The sequence below is a fragment of the Somniosus microcephalus genome, chromosome 5 (assembly GCF_052327205.1).
Source record: "Somniosus microcephalus isolate GS21.2 chromosome 5, FLI_Smic_1.0, whole genome shotgun sequence".
NCBI classification, from domain to species: domain Eukaryota; kingdom Metazoa; phylum Chordata; class Chondrichthyes; order Squaliformes; family Somniosidae; genus Somniosus; species Somniosus microcephalus.
The window spans coordinates 188,015,924-188,032,338 of NC_140991.1; the positions used below are offsets into that span (position 1 = coordinate 188,015,924).

Here is a 16,415-nt window from a genome sequence, read left to right on the forward strand (position 1 = left end):
CAATCCTACCTAGACTGGTTACATACCTAAAACGGCTATGTATTTTCACTTTACTGTACAACACAGTATTTTATACCAAGCGTCTAGAATGGAAATGCAAAGTACACAGAATGGTAGCTATTTAAGATTTTACTATGGTCTAACTCAATGATACAACTAGCAGGATGTGTGATAAAGTTTCAACTGCATGGTTTCAGTTATTAAGTCAAAAGAGAATGGTCAGTAAATAAAATTAGACACCATCACATTTTCCGCCTTCCTCAGAATTCTATTTGGAAACAGAATAGAATAGATCATAGATTTTAATTGACTGAAGTCAAGTCCCAGCAAAAATCTTTCAATTTCGAGGAATTCTTCAGGCAATTGGAACTCCGCCTATACAAGAAATGTCATAGGCTCATTATAATGAGCATTTTTTGAAATTACCAATTCATTTGTGATCTAGTAGCAACAAAAAGTAGTTAACTGTTTAACTGAATATTCTCCAGAACACATACCTTCTCAGCAAAACTGATATTTCCTGCACGAACAATGACGACACTGCCATTGACTATCAAATTCCTAAAATCTTCTTCAGTTCCATAGTTGGCATATACCAGTTTGCCCTGAAACAGAGTACAGAATGCATTAGTTTAGGCATTAATACAGGGTTAGTACTACTCCTACCCCCACCCTTGTTTTTTGCCAAGAATTGTTAAGATTCCCTTAATCAATCAGAGTCATAACAGCACAGGAGGCCATTTGGCCCATCGAGTCCGTGCCGGCTCTCTGTAGAACAATCCAGTCAGTCCCATTCCCCCGCTCTATCCCCGTAGCCCTGCAAGTTTATTTCCCTCAAGTGCCTATCCAGTCTCCCCTTGGAAAAAGTCTCCGCTTCCACCACTTCCGTTGGCAGTGAATTCCAGGTCTTCACCACTCGCTGCGTAAAAAAGTTTTTCCTCACATCCCCCCAAAACCTTAAATCTGTGTCCCCTAGTCCTTGTACCATCAACTAGTGGGAACAGCTTTTCCTCGTCTAGCCTATCCAAACCCGTCATAATCTTGTACACCTCTATCAAATCACCCCTCAACCTCCTTTGCTCTAATGCAGCTTCTCCAACCTGTCCTTGTAACTTCTCCAACCTGTCCTTGTAACTTCTCCAACCTGTCCTTGTAACTTCTCCAACCTGTCCTTGTAACTTCTCCAACCTGTCCTTGTAACTTCTCCAACCTGTCCTTGTAACTTCTCCAACCTGTCCTTGTAACTTCTCCAACCTGTCCTTGTAACTTCTCCAACCTGTCCTTGTAACTTCTCCAACCTGTCCTTGTAACTTCTCCAACCTGTCCTTGTAACTTCTCCAACCTGTCCTTGTAACTTCTCCAACCTGTCCTTGTAGCCAAGATCCCCCATCCCCGGAACCATTCTGGTAAATCTCCTCTGCACCCGCTCAAGGGCCTTCACATCTTTCCTAAAGTGTGGTGACCAGAACTGGACGCAATACTCCAGTTGTGGCCTAACCAGTGCTTTATAAAGTTCTGTATAACTTCTCTACTTTTGTACTCAATACCTCTATTTATGAAGCCCAAGATCCCATATGCTTTGCTAACCACTCTCTCAATATGTCCTGCCACCTTCAGGGACCTATGCACATCAACTCCCAGGTCCCTCTGTCCCTGCACACTCTTTAAAACTGTGCCATTAAGTGTATATTGCCTCTCCCTGTTCCTTCTACCAAAATGCATCACCTCACACTTTGTATTAAATTCCATCTGCCCACTTGTCTGCCCATTCGGCTAGCCTTTCTATGTACTGCTCCAGTCGATTGGTATTATTCTCACTATTTGCCACACCCAAGTTTGGGGTCATCGGCAAATTTAGAAATTCTACTGTATTCCAATATCCAGGTCATTTATAGTGGGCCTGCGAGATTAAAACAAGTAGGCTAGGGTAGAGCTGGTGTGCAAAATGTTAACACCAATACAAAAGGGGGAAGTGGAAATTCCAGAATAAATTTTAAAAATCAATTTTTTTTTTTTTAAACCAACTTTAGAATCAGCAGCAGATGGAACTACAGGAGTGGGTCTCAGCTATTCATAATCTACATCAATGATTTGGATGAGGGGACTAAATGTAATATATCCAAATTTGCTGATGATACAAAGCTGGGTGGGAAATGTAAGTTGTGAGGAGGATACAAGGAGGCTTCAAGGGGATACAGACAGGCTAAGTGAGTGGGCAAGAACATGGCAAATGGAATATAATGCGGAGAAATGTGAAGTTATCCACTTTGGTCGGAAAAATAGAAAAGCACAGTATTTTTTTTAAATGGAGAGATTGGGAAATGTTGTTGTTCAGAGGGATGAGGGTGTCCTTGTACACGAATCACTGAAAGGTAACATGCAGGTACAGCAAGCAATTAGGAAAGCAAATGGTATGTTGGTCTTTATTACAAGAGGATTTGAGTACAAGAGTAAAGACGTCTTACTGCAATTATATAGGGCCCCAGTGAGACCACGCCTGGAGTATTGTTTACAGTTTTGGTCTCCTTACCTAAGGAAGGATATACTTGTCATAGAGGGAGTGCAACGAAGGTTCACCAGACTGGTTCCTGGGATGGGGGGATTGTCCTATGAGGAGAGATTGAGTAGACTAGGCCTATATTCTCTGGAGTTTAGAAGAATGAGAGGTGATCTCATTGAAACATGCAAAATTCTTACAGGGCTTGACAGGGTAGATGCAGAGAGGATGTTTCCCTTGGCTGAGGAGTCTAGAACCAGGGGTCACAGTCTCAGAATAAGGGGTCGGCCATTTAGGACTGAGATGAGGAGAAATTTCTTCACTCAGAGGGTGGTGAATCTTTGGAATTCTCGACCCCAGAGGGCTGTGGAGGCTCAGCCGTTGAGTATATTCAACACAGAGATCGATCGATCGATTTTTGAATATTAAGGGAATCAAGGGATATGGGGATAGTGCAGGAAAGTGGAGATGAGGTAGAAGATCAGCCATGATCTTATTGAATGGCAGAGCAGGTTCCAAGGGTCAAATGGCCTACTCCTGCTCCTATTTCTTATGTTCTTGTGTCAGAATCATTACAGGTCAGTGTCAGAATCATTACAGGTCAGTGTCAGAATCATTACAGGTCAGTGGAAGCGTTAAGAATGTAATTCTTTTTACAATGCCACCTACTGGCACTAGAGAAACTTGACCAGTGCAAACTAATTTTTTTTAAATATAAATATACCCCATGGCAACCTTTAGAATGCCATCTCTTGAACAAAATATTCCACTGACTAAATTTTAAACTTATAATTCAATAGATTCTCTCCCCCACCAACCCAAAATAAGTACCTGCTTCAAGGAGCCAGAAGTGCTTTAGAATACATAGTCAGTCTAAGTAGCTAGAAAACTTATCCTATTGCCTGTGTAATCAATAAGGAGTGACTTTCAAATACCTTCTCAAAAAAAAACTTTGGGTAATAATTTGCAACTCAGATATTGAGTTATAACATTGAAGATGACTTATCTGAGGAAGGATGTTCTTGCCATGGAGGGAGTGCAGCGAAGATTCGCCAGGCTGATACCTGGGATGGCAGGAATGACATACGAGGAGAGATTGAGTCGATTGGGCTTATACTCGCTGGAGTTTAGAAGAATGAGAGGGGATCTCATTGAAACTTATAAAATTCTAACAGGACTAGACAGACTAGATGCAGGAAAGATGTTCCCGATGGTCAGGGAGTCCAGAACCAGGGGTCACAGTCTAAGGATAAGGGGTAAGCCATTTAGGACAGAGATGAGGAGGAATTTCTTCACCCAGAGTGTGGTGAACCTGTGGAATTCTCTACCACAGAAGGCAGTAGAGGCCAATTCATTAAACATATTCAAGAAGGAGTTAGATATATTTCTAAGGCTAAAGGGATATGGAGAGAAGGCAGGGACAGGGTACTGAATTTGGATGATCAGCCATGAACTCATTGAATGGTGGAGCAGGCTCGAGGGGCCGAATGGCCTACTCCTGCTCCTATCTTCTATGTTTCTATGACAGCGACATGCTGCCCCTCGGCAACATCATCCAAAAACAGTGTCAGTTTCCACATGTATACCAACGACACCCAGCTCTACCTCACCACCACCTCTCAACCCCTCCACATGCTCTAAATTGTCTAACTGCTTGTCCGACATCCAGTACTGCATGAGCAGAAATTTCTTCCAACTAAATATTGGCAGACGCAAGCAATCGTCTTCGGTCCCTGCCACAAACACCGTTCCCTAGCTACCAACTCCATCCCTCTCCCTGGCATCTGTCTGAAGCTGAACCAGAGTGTTTGCAACCTTAGTGGCGTATTTGACCCCCGAGATAAGCTTTCGACCACATATCTGCACCATCACCAAGACCGCTTACTTCCACCTCCACAACTTCGCCTGACTGTGACCCTGCCTCAGCTCATCTGCTGCTGCAGCTCATCCACGCCTTTGTTACCTCGAGACTTGACTATTCCAACGCACTCCTGACCGGCTTCCCACATTCCACCCTCCGTAAATTTGAGGTCATCCAAAATTTTGCTGCCCGTGTCCCAACTCGTACCAAATCCCGTTCGCCCATCTCCCGTGCTCGCTGACCTACATTGGCTCCCGGTTAAGCAACACCTCCGTTTCAAAATTCTCATCCGCGTTTTCAAATCCCTCCATGGCCTCGCCCCCCCCCCCCTAGCTCTAATCTCCTCCAGCCCTACGAGATCGCTGTGCTCCTCCAATTCTGGCCTCTTGCGCATCCCGATTTTAATTGCTCCACCATTGGCTGCCATGCCTTCACCTCGAATTCCCTCCCTGAAGCTCTCCACCCTCCTTTAAGACGCTCCTTAAAACGTACCTCTTTTCATCCACCCCAATATCTACTTATGTGGCTTGGTGTCAAATTTTGTTTGATAATACTCCTGTGAAGCGCCTTGGGATGTTTTACTACGTTAAAGGCGCTGTATAAATAAAAAGTTGTTGAGTGAAAGAGCGCTGCGTGGGCCACAGCAAGAGAGCGCGCACGTGAGAAAAGGAGAGAAGCGCACTTCACAGCCAATTCATTCAGTAATCTTGAGGTGTAGTCACCTTCAGACTCAGAAGCGAAAATGATACTGTTGAGCCAAGACTGACACCTTTAGCCTACAAAAATAAGCAAATCCCTTTTCACAATATAGCAGGAAAAAAAAGTCCATATAATTTATTCATGCAAAGTTTTGCAAATAGGAAAAAAATGAATTTACAGTATATATACACACATGACCACTATTCCTTTAACATTCAAATTGGACACTCAATGCTAAATAGGGTACATATGTAGATTTTCAAAATTCACACACTAATTGTGTACATTTCAACCAGCTCATCGCTGACAGGCTACATCAAGCTTAGGACCTATGCAAAATGGAAAATTTGAGCTGGTATAGCAAGTATGTATATATTTACTGTAGAAAGGATCGGTTTTCAACCCACGTGTGTGTAAAGTATCTCACTAGGGCATTTTAAAAGATAGAAGAAATACTGCTTTCAAGTTGATTAGTTTACATTAAAACACAGTAAAAACCTAGAGTAAGTTGCAAATTTACTGGAACACAGTTAGGTAACCCACAAAGATTTGAAAAAGTTTGACCCTTACCGTGAAGTTACCAGTTGCACTGTACGGACAGTAGACTTTTGAATTTTTCTCTTCCAGCTTGACCTCCATCTCGTTTCCATCTCCAATGATCCAGACTCTGTTTGGAGATTTGCTAGACAGAAAGAAAGACAGTTGAAAAAAAAGATTTGCTAACATTAACTTGTGCTTAGAGTACAGTGTAGTGGCTTTTGTACTGGACTAGCGTCATCATGAGTTCAAATCTCATCATTGCAAATTGGGAATCGGAGCTAAACAAGTTGTAGGATTTTGTGGGCTGGCACCAAGAAAAAACATTTAGGAAACCTGTCCCTCATACCCAGTCTGGAAAAAAACTCTGTCCCTGAACCTGGAACATACAAATGGATTTCATCAGGCCAAAAGCCAGGTAAATTAAATAATCAGTTGAATATGTGAAAAGGTGGCACTTAAGCGCTGCCCCATAGAAAACAACTTCTATGCACCCAAATTAAATTCAAAACAATCTGAATAAAACAGGTTCGTCAGCAGATGACAAGGGCCTTTCCAAAAGGACTTGGAAAGGAAATTACCACTGTTCAGGCATTGGCATTTGTTACAGCACAAAATAGTTAGCAAAAGTACAACCAAAGTCTTCTAGTTCATGAAACAAAGCTGTACGGTCCTTAAAACTACTGCAGCAATGCCTGAGCCTTACTAAAGCAAAATACTGTAGATGCTGGAAATCTGAAATAAAAACAGAAAATGCTGGAAATACTCAGGTCAGGCAGCATCTGTGGAGAGAGAAACAGAGTTAACGTTTCAGGGCGATAACTTTTTCCAGTTCTGACGAAGGGTCAAGAGATGGAACAGGTTTTTAAGCAAGTGTAGGGGCAGGTAAAGGGGGGGGGGGGGGGGGGGAGGAGAAGAGGGGAGGAAAGAACAAAGGGAAGGTCGGTGATAGGATGGAAGGCAGGAGAGATTAAGAGACAAAAGGGATGGTGGTGCAAGGCAAAAGGAGATGGTAATGGGACAAGTTAAGAAACAAAAGATGACTGTCGATGAAGTGTAAACGGCAACGCCTGAATGATCGACAACTGCCATGCGAGAGAGAAAAATATGGGAAAAAAATGATAAGAGGCAGAGGTTATGATCTGAAATTGTTGAACTCGATGTGGAGTCCAGAAGGCTGTAAAGTGCCTAATCGAAAGAGGAGGTGCTGTTCCTCGAGCTTACGTTGAGCTTCATTGGAACAGTGTAAGAGGCCGAGGACAGAGAGGTCAGAGTGGGAGTGAAGCGGAGAATTAAAGTGACAGGCAACCAGAAGCTTGGGGTCACCCTTACGGACTGAAGAGGTGTTCCGCAAAGCGGTCACCCAATCTGCATTTGGTCTCCCCAATGTAGAGGAGACCGCATCGTGAGCAGCGAATACAGTATACTGAATTGCAGGAAGTACAAGTAAATCGCGGTTTCACCTGGAAGGAGTGTTTGGAGCCCTGGACAGTGGGACGGGAGGAGGTAAAAGGGCATGTGTTGCATCTCCTGCGCTTGCATGTGAAGGTGCCGGGCGAAGGGGAAGGGGTGTTGGGGGTGATAGAGGAGTGGACCAGGGTGCCGCGGAGGGAGCAGTCCCTTCGGAATGCTGAAAGGGGGAAAGAGGTGTTTGGTGGTGGGAACACGCTGGAGGTGGCGGAGGATGACCCGTTGAATGTGGAGGCTGGTGGGGGTGAAAGGTGAGGACAAGGGGAACCCTATCGTGCTTCTGGGAGGGAGGGGAAGGGGTGAGAGCAGAAGTGCGGGAAATAAAATGGGCACAGCCGAGGGCCGTGTCAACCACAGTAGAGGGGAATCCTCGGTTGAGGAAAAAGGAAGACATGTCGGAAGCACTAGTATGGAAGGTGGCATCATCAGAGCAGATGCAGCGGAGACGGAGAAACTGGGAGAATGGGAGAGTGTCCCTACAGGAAGCGGGATGGGAGGAAGTGGGCTTATAGTGAATGTTTGTCAATAGCCTATCCCCAGAGTTGGAGACAGGGAAGTCGAGGAAGAGAAGGGAAGAGTCGGAGATGGACCATGTGAAGGTGAGGAAAGGGTGGAAATTGGAAGCAAAGTGAATGAAATTGTCTAGTTCAGGGCGAGAGCAGGAAACGGCACCGATACAGTCATCAATGTATCGGAAAAAGAGGTGAGGGAGGGGACCCGAGTAGGACTGGAAAAGAGAATGTTCCACATATCCCACGAAAAGGCAGGCATAGCTAGGACCCATGTGGGTTCCCAAAGCAACACCTTTAATTTGGAGGAAGTGAGTGGAGTCAAAGGAGAAGTTGTTCAATGTGAGAACAAGTTCAGCCAGGCGGAGGAGGGTGGTGGTCGATGGGGACTGGTCGGGCCTCTGTTCAAGGAAGAAGCGGAGCGCCCTCAGGCTGTCCTGGTGGGGGATGGAGGTGTAGAGGGAAAGGAGGCGGTTGGGGCCAGGAAACTGGAAACTGTTAAAGTGGCAGAGGGTGTCGGAAGAGTCGCGGATGTAGGTGGGAAGAGGCTGGACAAGGGGAGAAAAAGAATCGAGATAGGAAGAGATAATTTCCGTGGAGCAAGAACAGGCTGAAACGATGGGTCTACTAGGGCAGTCCTGTTTGTGGATCTTGGAAAGGAGGTAAAAGCAGGCTGTGCTTGGCCTGTACAAGAATGCAGAGACTAAAATTGGTCAACTAGAGACCCCCCCCCCCCCCATCTTTAAATTGCAAGATCCAAGGAATTGTTTGATCAGTGTTCTAAATGTTCAATTAAATCACTAAACTAGAAACCATATGCCTTTAAGGTTCTTTTATAGTACATTTATGGACAATGCTTTGCAGTAATTGTCTTTCAAAAGGAACTGACCTCCCATGGCCAGTCATGGGAAATGGAAACAGCAGAAGTCACCCTTTATCCCTCAATGCTTACAGTTCAGGTGGGCAGCAGCCACTGCATGCATGCACAGGAGTAAAGTCACAAGCAAAAGGCAAAAAACATTACACATGCAGGGAGATCACAAAATGAGGACAGATTGGCACAGATAATCTGTTATTGGAGCTCCTCCTCTTGCTCGTTACTAAGAAAGCAAAACACGAGGACCAGGCTGCTGAGAAAAAAAAAAGGAGGCTCGCAAAAGTGAAGGCTGGTGAATGTATCGAAGGTGTAAAGATTAATAAGCACCCAGAGCTGAACTCTGTGCATCTTTAGGTTATATATGAAGAGTTATATGCAAGGCTATATAGCAAGGTGGGTAGAGAAACAATATTGCCATTAGTAGCTTTTCCTACCTGAAACTAGGAGCAAATCAATTGGTTGAGTCACAAATAAAAACATGACTTTTTTTCCACTAAATATAAAGTGTGGTGTGCTATACACATGCCTCTTAATGCATGGATACCTAATCCAGAGTCTAGGCTCCCCAGACTTCAGTTATAGGTATTCCAAGTAAAAGACAAATCAGGCAGGATACCAACATTGCATATTTTATTTAACAAGTGATCAATAGCAAAATAAACACTAAACAATGGCAAATGAAGTCAGACCTTCAAAAATCAATTTGGAACAGACACATTATACTTGGTCAATTCCACACAACTTCAGCCCTTGTACAAAAATAATCTTTCCAGCCAATTCACCTCTTCTAAAGCATCCTCTCCAAAACATTGGCCCAGATTTTGCGGTGGTAATAACAACGTTTACGGTCATTGTCTGTGAAACTGACCGTAATTTCAGCATTTAGCACATGCGCAGATAAACGTGGAAATCCTGAAATTGTGGTCAGTCATTCACTGCTCCGCCACATTTGTGCTGTGGAACTCCCCAGAGCCTGCAATCACATACAAGGGCGTAAAGTTCCCCTTTTATAAGGGCGCAAACTTCCCCTTTTATAATAGATTATCGCTGTTAAAAAAAGCCTGAAACTTTAAACCTTGTTGAAAGAGAGGTGGAATTGGGTTTTTAAATGGCGTACTGACTGATGAACAATCGTCTGGTCGTGAATAAACTAATTTTATATTTCTGGAATGTCAGATTTTTCCATTAATATGATTAAGTTCTTAATACAGTATAATTTTTTTAAATTTTGATATTTCAGTTTCTACCTTAATGTGCCAGTCTTTAATTTGCTCTCTAAAATTTATAAAAGGTAAATTAGAATTGGTGCATTTGATTTCCTGATGTCCGAGAGAGTTCTTCACTGTAATTGGCTGCTTAGCCAGCTTAATGACGTCACTTGCCAGACGCTTAGGATTCGCTTGACTTGACACCAGATTCAAACAAAGGACGGGACAGCTGAAATTCACGCCAGAGATCGCTAGACCTTCGCGGGCAGCTTTCTTCAAGTTCAGCGACAAGTGCAAGTCGCTTCGCTGCGGACTACAAATTCCGGTCCATTAAGTTCTCTTACATTTTCAGATGGTAATTAACTTGCTGCCCATTTTTCACTTCTATTCGAGCTTCGGCTCCAACCGTATGCATAAAATCTTGTGAAATAGGGGAAACTGATGCTCATTTCCACCGTCAAAGTTCGGTTCTCTCGACTCTTCATCTCCCACGAACTGTTGTGTACCATAAACATCTCAGCTGCCACTGGCAAACAATCCTAATGTAATTTTTCCTCTCCGCTCAAAACTCCAAAGCTTAAGTGCGCACAAATACAAGGCTCTGTAGCCTAGCAAATGAATACAACTTTTGATAGGTGTTAAAGAGTTAACTCTTGGAAGTAAATGCAAATGCTGACCCCGTCCTGGCTAACTACACAACAGCAGGCTTATCTTGTGACAGGCTAGCAACAATCCATTGTGCTTCAGACATAGCAGTAATTACAGTAGCAGCAAATGATTTGAAAGACAGAACTGCATTGCCCATATTTTCCATGAATTATTATTATTATTATATGGAAAAGGCAACTTTTTGATAATTCAACCTCCCACTCAAGTTCAAAAACAGTACTGAATATTTCATATTTCAATGATACAGGAATTAAAATTGCTGTAAACCAAGCATTCTGTCCAGCAAGCTACACTGTTGAAGATGAAGATCATACAATTCTTGGTAAAAGTACATCACAATATTTTACATGTTATACAAGTTTGTAATTATCACACATCTTCAGCTTATGCAATAAACTTAGTCACAGTTACTCGTTGTGCACGTTCCACAGAACTAACCTGTTAACCTGCAGCGTTACATAGTGAGTGTCAAACCAGACATTGTGCGTGCTAAGTTTAGTCAAAAACTCTTCACGGATGTACTTAGTAATAGCCAAATCTCCCTTGGATCCAGTTTCACGATTGCTGGTCTCAGAAATGGTGCTGTTAAGACAAGAAACAGATTTGGTCAGAAGCAGCTGCCATTACCAACAACTTACTTTTTACATTAAAAGGAGCTGTATAAATGCAAGTCCAATGTTGGAGATGGAGCAGTGGTTGGTAAGGACAAAATGGGCCCAGTAAGAGTGCAAGTGTTCTTGAGGAGGGGGTGACAATAGCAGTTTTGAAGAGAGGGGGATGGTATCTAAGGAAAGGGAACCATTAGTCATGTCAGATGAAGCCATTCACAATGCTGAAGATTACGAAGAGGACTTGACAACATGTGAGGGTGGGGAAACATGAAGTTAAAGGGGAGCTGGCCATCAGAATTCCTATATAATAAATATGAATATCTGAACCCTTACATATATTGAAATTAGTACTGCTCATTTGTGGTGACTGTGCGGCACGTGTACACATCATGTAAATTGGGCAATGCCAAAACAGTAGCCAGACATCAGACTTGTGTCTAGTTTAACTCTCATCAGAAACTATCTTATAGGACATAATCAAGGCCTGCTTACCGAATGTCAGACTCCAGATCTGAGGAGCTCAAAATATCCTGTAGCATTTTCTTAAGATCAGAGAAATAGAGTGGTGAAACCTCTTCATCGTTTTCAATATAACCATCATCATCCTCGGTGCTTGGTTCTAGTGTTGGTATCGATTCAGAAAGGGACTTCCCTGGTACTTGACGTTGATATGCCAGGTAACCAACTAGAAACCCTGAAGGCCAGGAGAATGAGAAATATGCAGCTAATGTTTTAACAGCATAATACCCGAAACAGTTTACCAATAAGTGCACTTTGAAATGCATATTAGATAGAACGCATTAACAAAATTGTCAGTTTGCCAGAATAAATGTCAGATGTTTAAAATGTTGGATCCTATACAAAAAATGTAAAATTTCTTAAGTCAACTGTTACACTGATCACAATTCAGTGTTCATAGCATTACTCTGAATATATATCCCTACAAATACAACACAGGAGACCATCCTACCCATCATGTCTGTGCCAGCTTTTTGCTTGAACAATCCAAAACTAATCCCACTGCCTTGCTCTCTCTGCACAGCCCTGTAACCCCTCTGCTTCAAATATTTACCCATTTTTCAGTTAAAGAATGCAAAAATCTCTCGCAACCACTCTGCGGCAAAGCATTGCATGCTCAACAATCTTCTGCAAAAAGCTTCGAGCCACTCTCCTCGCTCAGTGACTACTTTAACTGAATGACCTCAGAACTAGCACCCTCCCCTCTACCCATCACCAGAAAAGCAAGTCCCCAGTCCTGTCCAACCCAAGCCTCATAATTATAGCTACTATATCACATCAATTATTAATGCTCTTAATGCTCCAATTTTGTGTTGAATGCCTTTACATTCATTAATATGCGCAGTCAACCGTTTTCACAAGTTAATTATTTCTTTAGTTCTCAATTTAATTTTGATATCCATTGCCTATCTACAAGTGAAATTACACCTCACTACGTCACCCTTTCACACCCCCCACCTTTCTTGATAATTTCTCACAATTTACTTCAGTTAAGGTTTCTGCTCATGTTCCAACAGTTTTATTAATCCTGCTTGCCCTCTCTAGTCTTAAACCTAGACGCTTCTCCCTTCTCTCCCAGATTAGTTTAAATCAACCGCCCCCCCCACCCCCACTTCCCTATTTACCCATTGCAATGACACAAATGCAGTTTCAGTTCAGGCAAAGGCTGTCCCTCACCTAAAGTCTTCCCTTGCTTCAAAACTCACTCCAATTCCCCAAGAACGTGAACCCTTCCATTCCACACTAGCTCTACAATCACCCATTGAGCTTCCTAATCTTTCGCTCCTTAACCCATCAGCATGTGGCACAGGAAGAAATCTGAAGATTACACCACTTCAGGCCTTGCTTTTCAATCTACTTAACTCAAACTCCCTCAGCAAGACCTCAAATGTGCTTCTACCTAGGGTATTGGTTCCAACATGGACCAAGGTGTTTGGCTGCTTGTCCTCCATTTCCATAGGTTTTTCCACCCATTCTGTGATGCCCTTCACCCTGGCACCAAAAAGGCAACAGACCAATTGGGAGACTCAGTCACAGGTGCAAAAAAAGGCCTCCTATTGCCCTGATTATGGAATCCCCACTACTGCTGCCCCTAGAGGAGAAAGAGAGAGGGAGAGGGAGAGAGGGAGAGAAAGAAAATCTGGCATTTCATCCAAAAGCAAAGGTAAAGACTAAATGAATAGCTCAGGGAGGTGTGATGGGCTGAACTGGCTTCTTCTGTGCTGCAAATTCTATGATTCTAGGGTCAGAGATAGAAAGGGGGTCAAAAGACACAATGACCACAACACAGTTGCTCCAAAGATTTATTTACTGTACCAAGCCCACTAATACCGCATTGGGGGAAAATGTTAAGAATACAAGACTAATGCATCAACAGGTTTCACTTTGTGAAGTGTTTGCAAAGCAAGTTCACATTAGGAACTGTGCTATTACTCCTCCCCACCCCCCCCCCCCCCCAAGGGCTCTGGGATAGAGTTATGGTTTGAAATCTAACAACAAGGCGACTGGAAATTGCTGAGATCAGACAACAGCATTATTTCAGTTTTTTTTTAAATTACGGAAGTAAAACTACACAGCAGAAGCCCAGAAAAATACTACTGGAGTTGAAGTCGCAGAAGCTTGGTAGTCACAATCGCTTAACTGCAATTTAATTGAACAGTTAAAGTGATGTAATAAAACTCACTACGCACTTGGTTTGAGCATAAAGCAAGGCTTTAATCAACTTGTTTCAGGACATGGAGGCCTAGTTGTACTTCACTAGCTCCTTGTCTTCACAAAATGTCCCTGGCAAGCTGGGGCCAACGCCCGTGTATTTATCCTCCTTGGACGGCGCCACCAGCTGGCCGTCCAGTGTTATTTCACAGGTAGTTTCTCGATGATGAGATTTATGACATTGAGTATCCAGAAAAAAATGTTTAGTACAATTCAAAACATTATAAGTGCGCAAGGTTTACCATCAATCCAATTTTGCTGGTAGGAAATCACCACCAATTACAAACTTCAATGTAGGTATAAAAGTCAACTTTGACCTAACATTATCAGAGCATTACTAAAGCACAACTCTTTCTCCCCTCACCCCATCAAATGTGTGTAATGGACAGAAAAAAGGAGGAAAATCATATGTTAGTAGTCAGACAGAAAAGGGTAATTCTTACCTATCAGAACAAGCAATACACAAGTCATCAAAAAGTACAGGCGTTTATAGTTATTGGGCGGTTTCTCTATGTGAAAGTGAGGTTTTGCTATGTGAGGAGTCGCTATACCATCTGCCATTCCATCTCCCATCTCCTCATCATTCTCCGTCTCTGCTAGTTTCATCTCAACCCTGCTGCCATCCCCATCTGTTTGGTGAGTTAGACTGAAACGTGTATATGATCTTGGCACACCTCCAAACTAAAGCAAAAAGAAATGTTATTCTTGATATCTGCAATATAATAGTTTGCAAATAACCAAAACTCCCAACAATAAATTAACATTTAAAGAAATATTTACATATGCAAAATTCACAAATCTACAGGAAACTGTGCGCTATCCGGCACCCACGGGACCGAGCTGCTGCCGTTGCCTAAAAAGTGCTGTACTCTCCAGAGTTAATGTTGAGAGATACGGAGATTCTTATCTCCGTATTTGACAACAAACACTGTTGCTTAGCAACAGCTTCTAAACACTCGGGTGTGGCCCTAAAGCTCTGTAGCTGAAGCTGTTGCTATAGCTACAGACCTTGCACAGCTTGACTGTTCAAACAAAGCAAAAAAAACAAACAAAGAATAAAAAACGGCTGCTGATTTTTGCCGGTGGCTCCAGATTGCGGGATAGCTCACCTCCGGATAGCACAAGTAGATTTTAAACAACTGGCTAGCTCAACTGATAAACTGTAGAGGAAAAAGAAAAATCTTGGTCAACTAAGGTAAGGATAACCCACGTTCAACAAGAAAACCATGCAAATACAAGATCCTCCAACTTTACACCCCGGCCCACCATCTCAATGAGCTCAAATCAAGTAACATATGGTATGTATAAAAGACTTGTGATATAGTCCAATTTGCAACAGCAGCAATATCACAATCTGAATACCATCTCCCTTTTAAAAACAATCAATACTCATCTGTGGCTGTTTGAATCAGTCAAACTGCACTTCTCCCGGGCCATTAAAATGAGACCAACCGTGTCACCATGCAACAAAATAGGACATTAAAAGAATAATTTCTTACCAAATTAGAAATGACTGATCTAGCACTATCCATTTTGGGATGATGTGATGTGATGATACCTGAAAAAAAGAAAAAGTTACTAGATCAGCAGCAAGTGTCACTACCAACGCTCTACTATCACTGAGGTTCAATGTTCTCCACTTATTGTTTTATCTGAATCATTTAGATAACTTCTCCCCCCTCCACAAAAAATGATCTGAACGAAATATCTAAACCCAAATTAGAATGGAGCTGAAAGGGTCAAAAAGCAATTTCCCCAAGGTTTTCTTCCAAAAGCATTCCATAGACGTTCTCCAGTTTCTAAACCCAAGAAAATCTTACATGATTCAAATGTATTGCAAGGCCAGCAGCATCAAGTAAGTTTTACTTTATGCCACATCGTTTGGGGGGGGGGGGGGGGGGGGGGAAGCAAGGACATAGGCAAGAGGAGAAACTCTCCCCTAACCAGTCAGCCCTCAAGCATCACTAGAGGTGCTCAAGCCCTGCTGTTGGAAGTGCTAAAGAATGGTTTACTCACCACTGCTAAATTCACACAACAATCATGCTGCCAAAAGGCAACAGGAACTTCTGCAGAACAAGACTAGTTCAGTAAGCTACCTCTGCAAGAAAACAGTGGCCACAGTTCTCATCTAGTTGCCCAACAGGATCCAATTACTAATTGAAGGGGAGTCTGAATATCAGTTGGTGAATGAAGAGATTATTTTCAAACTCTTATTCAAGTTGAGTTTAATTTTCTGCCACTAAACCTACTGTACCATCAGCAATTATTCCAGTGCAATAGTATAGCGCAAGAGGCTGTCTGTTCAATGAGTGACCCTTCCGTTTCATCTATTGTATTGCTGATTCAGCATGAACGCCACAGTAGTCAACTAGTTCAGTATATTTACCATATACATCTGATGATCCTGTTCTCCGTTACCTGCATCCGAACTTGCACCAAGCCCCATTCACCCACCACCCCTATGTTCACTGGCCTACATTGGCTCCCGGTTAAGCAACGTCTCGATTCTAAAGTTCTCAAATCCCTCCATGGCCTCGCCCCTCCCCATCTCGAATTTCCTCCAGCCCCACAACCGGAGATATCTGTGCTCCTCGAATTCTGGCCTCTTGAGCACTCCCAATTTCAATCATTCCACCATTGGTGGTTGGGCCTTCAGCTACCAAGGCCCGAAGATCTGGAATTCCCTCCCTAAACCTCTCCGCCTCTTTCCTCCTTTAAGACACTCCTTAAAACCTACCTCTTTGACC

General features: G+C 42.9%; 1 protein-coding gene across 4 annotated transcripts in view; it reads right to left on the reverse strand.

Moving 5' to 3' along the window:
• The window catches only part of LOC147117491 (transferrin receptor protein 1-like), a 68,327-nt gene that overhangs the window by 34,200 nt on the left and 17,712 nt on the right, over positions 1-16,415 (reverse strand). For 3 of the 4 annotated variants that reach the window (XM_085988512.1, XM_085988513.1, XM_085988514.1), the window contains exons 2-7: positions 15,168-15,226; positions 14,112-14,349; positions 11,431-11,632; positions 10,766-10,909; positions 5,628-5,739; positions 498-605 (exon numbers count right to left, since the gene is read on the reverse strand). In XM_085988512.1, coding sequence (XP_085844638.1) covers positions 498-605; positions 5,628-5,739; positions 10,766-10,909; positions 11,431-11,632; positions 14,112-14,349; positions 15,168-15,200 — 837 coding nt within the window. In that variant the 5' untranslated portion in view covers positions 15,201-15,226. The remainder of the gene's footprint in view (positions 1-497; positions 606-5,627; positions 5,740-10,765; positions 10,910-11,430; positions 11,633-14,111; positions 14,350-15,167; positions 15,227-16,415) is intronic. The other variant, XM_085988516.1, reaches the window with a different exon arrangement.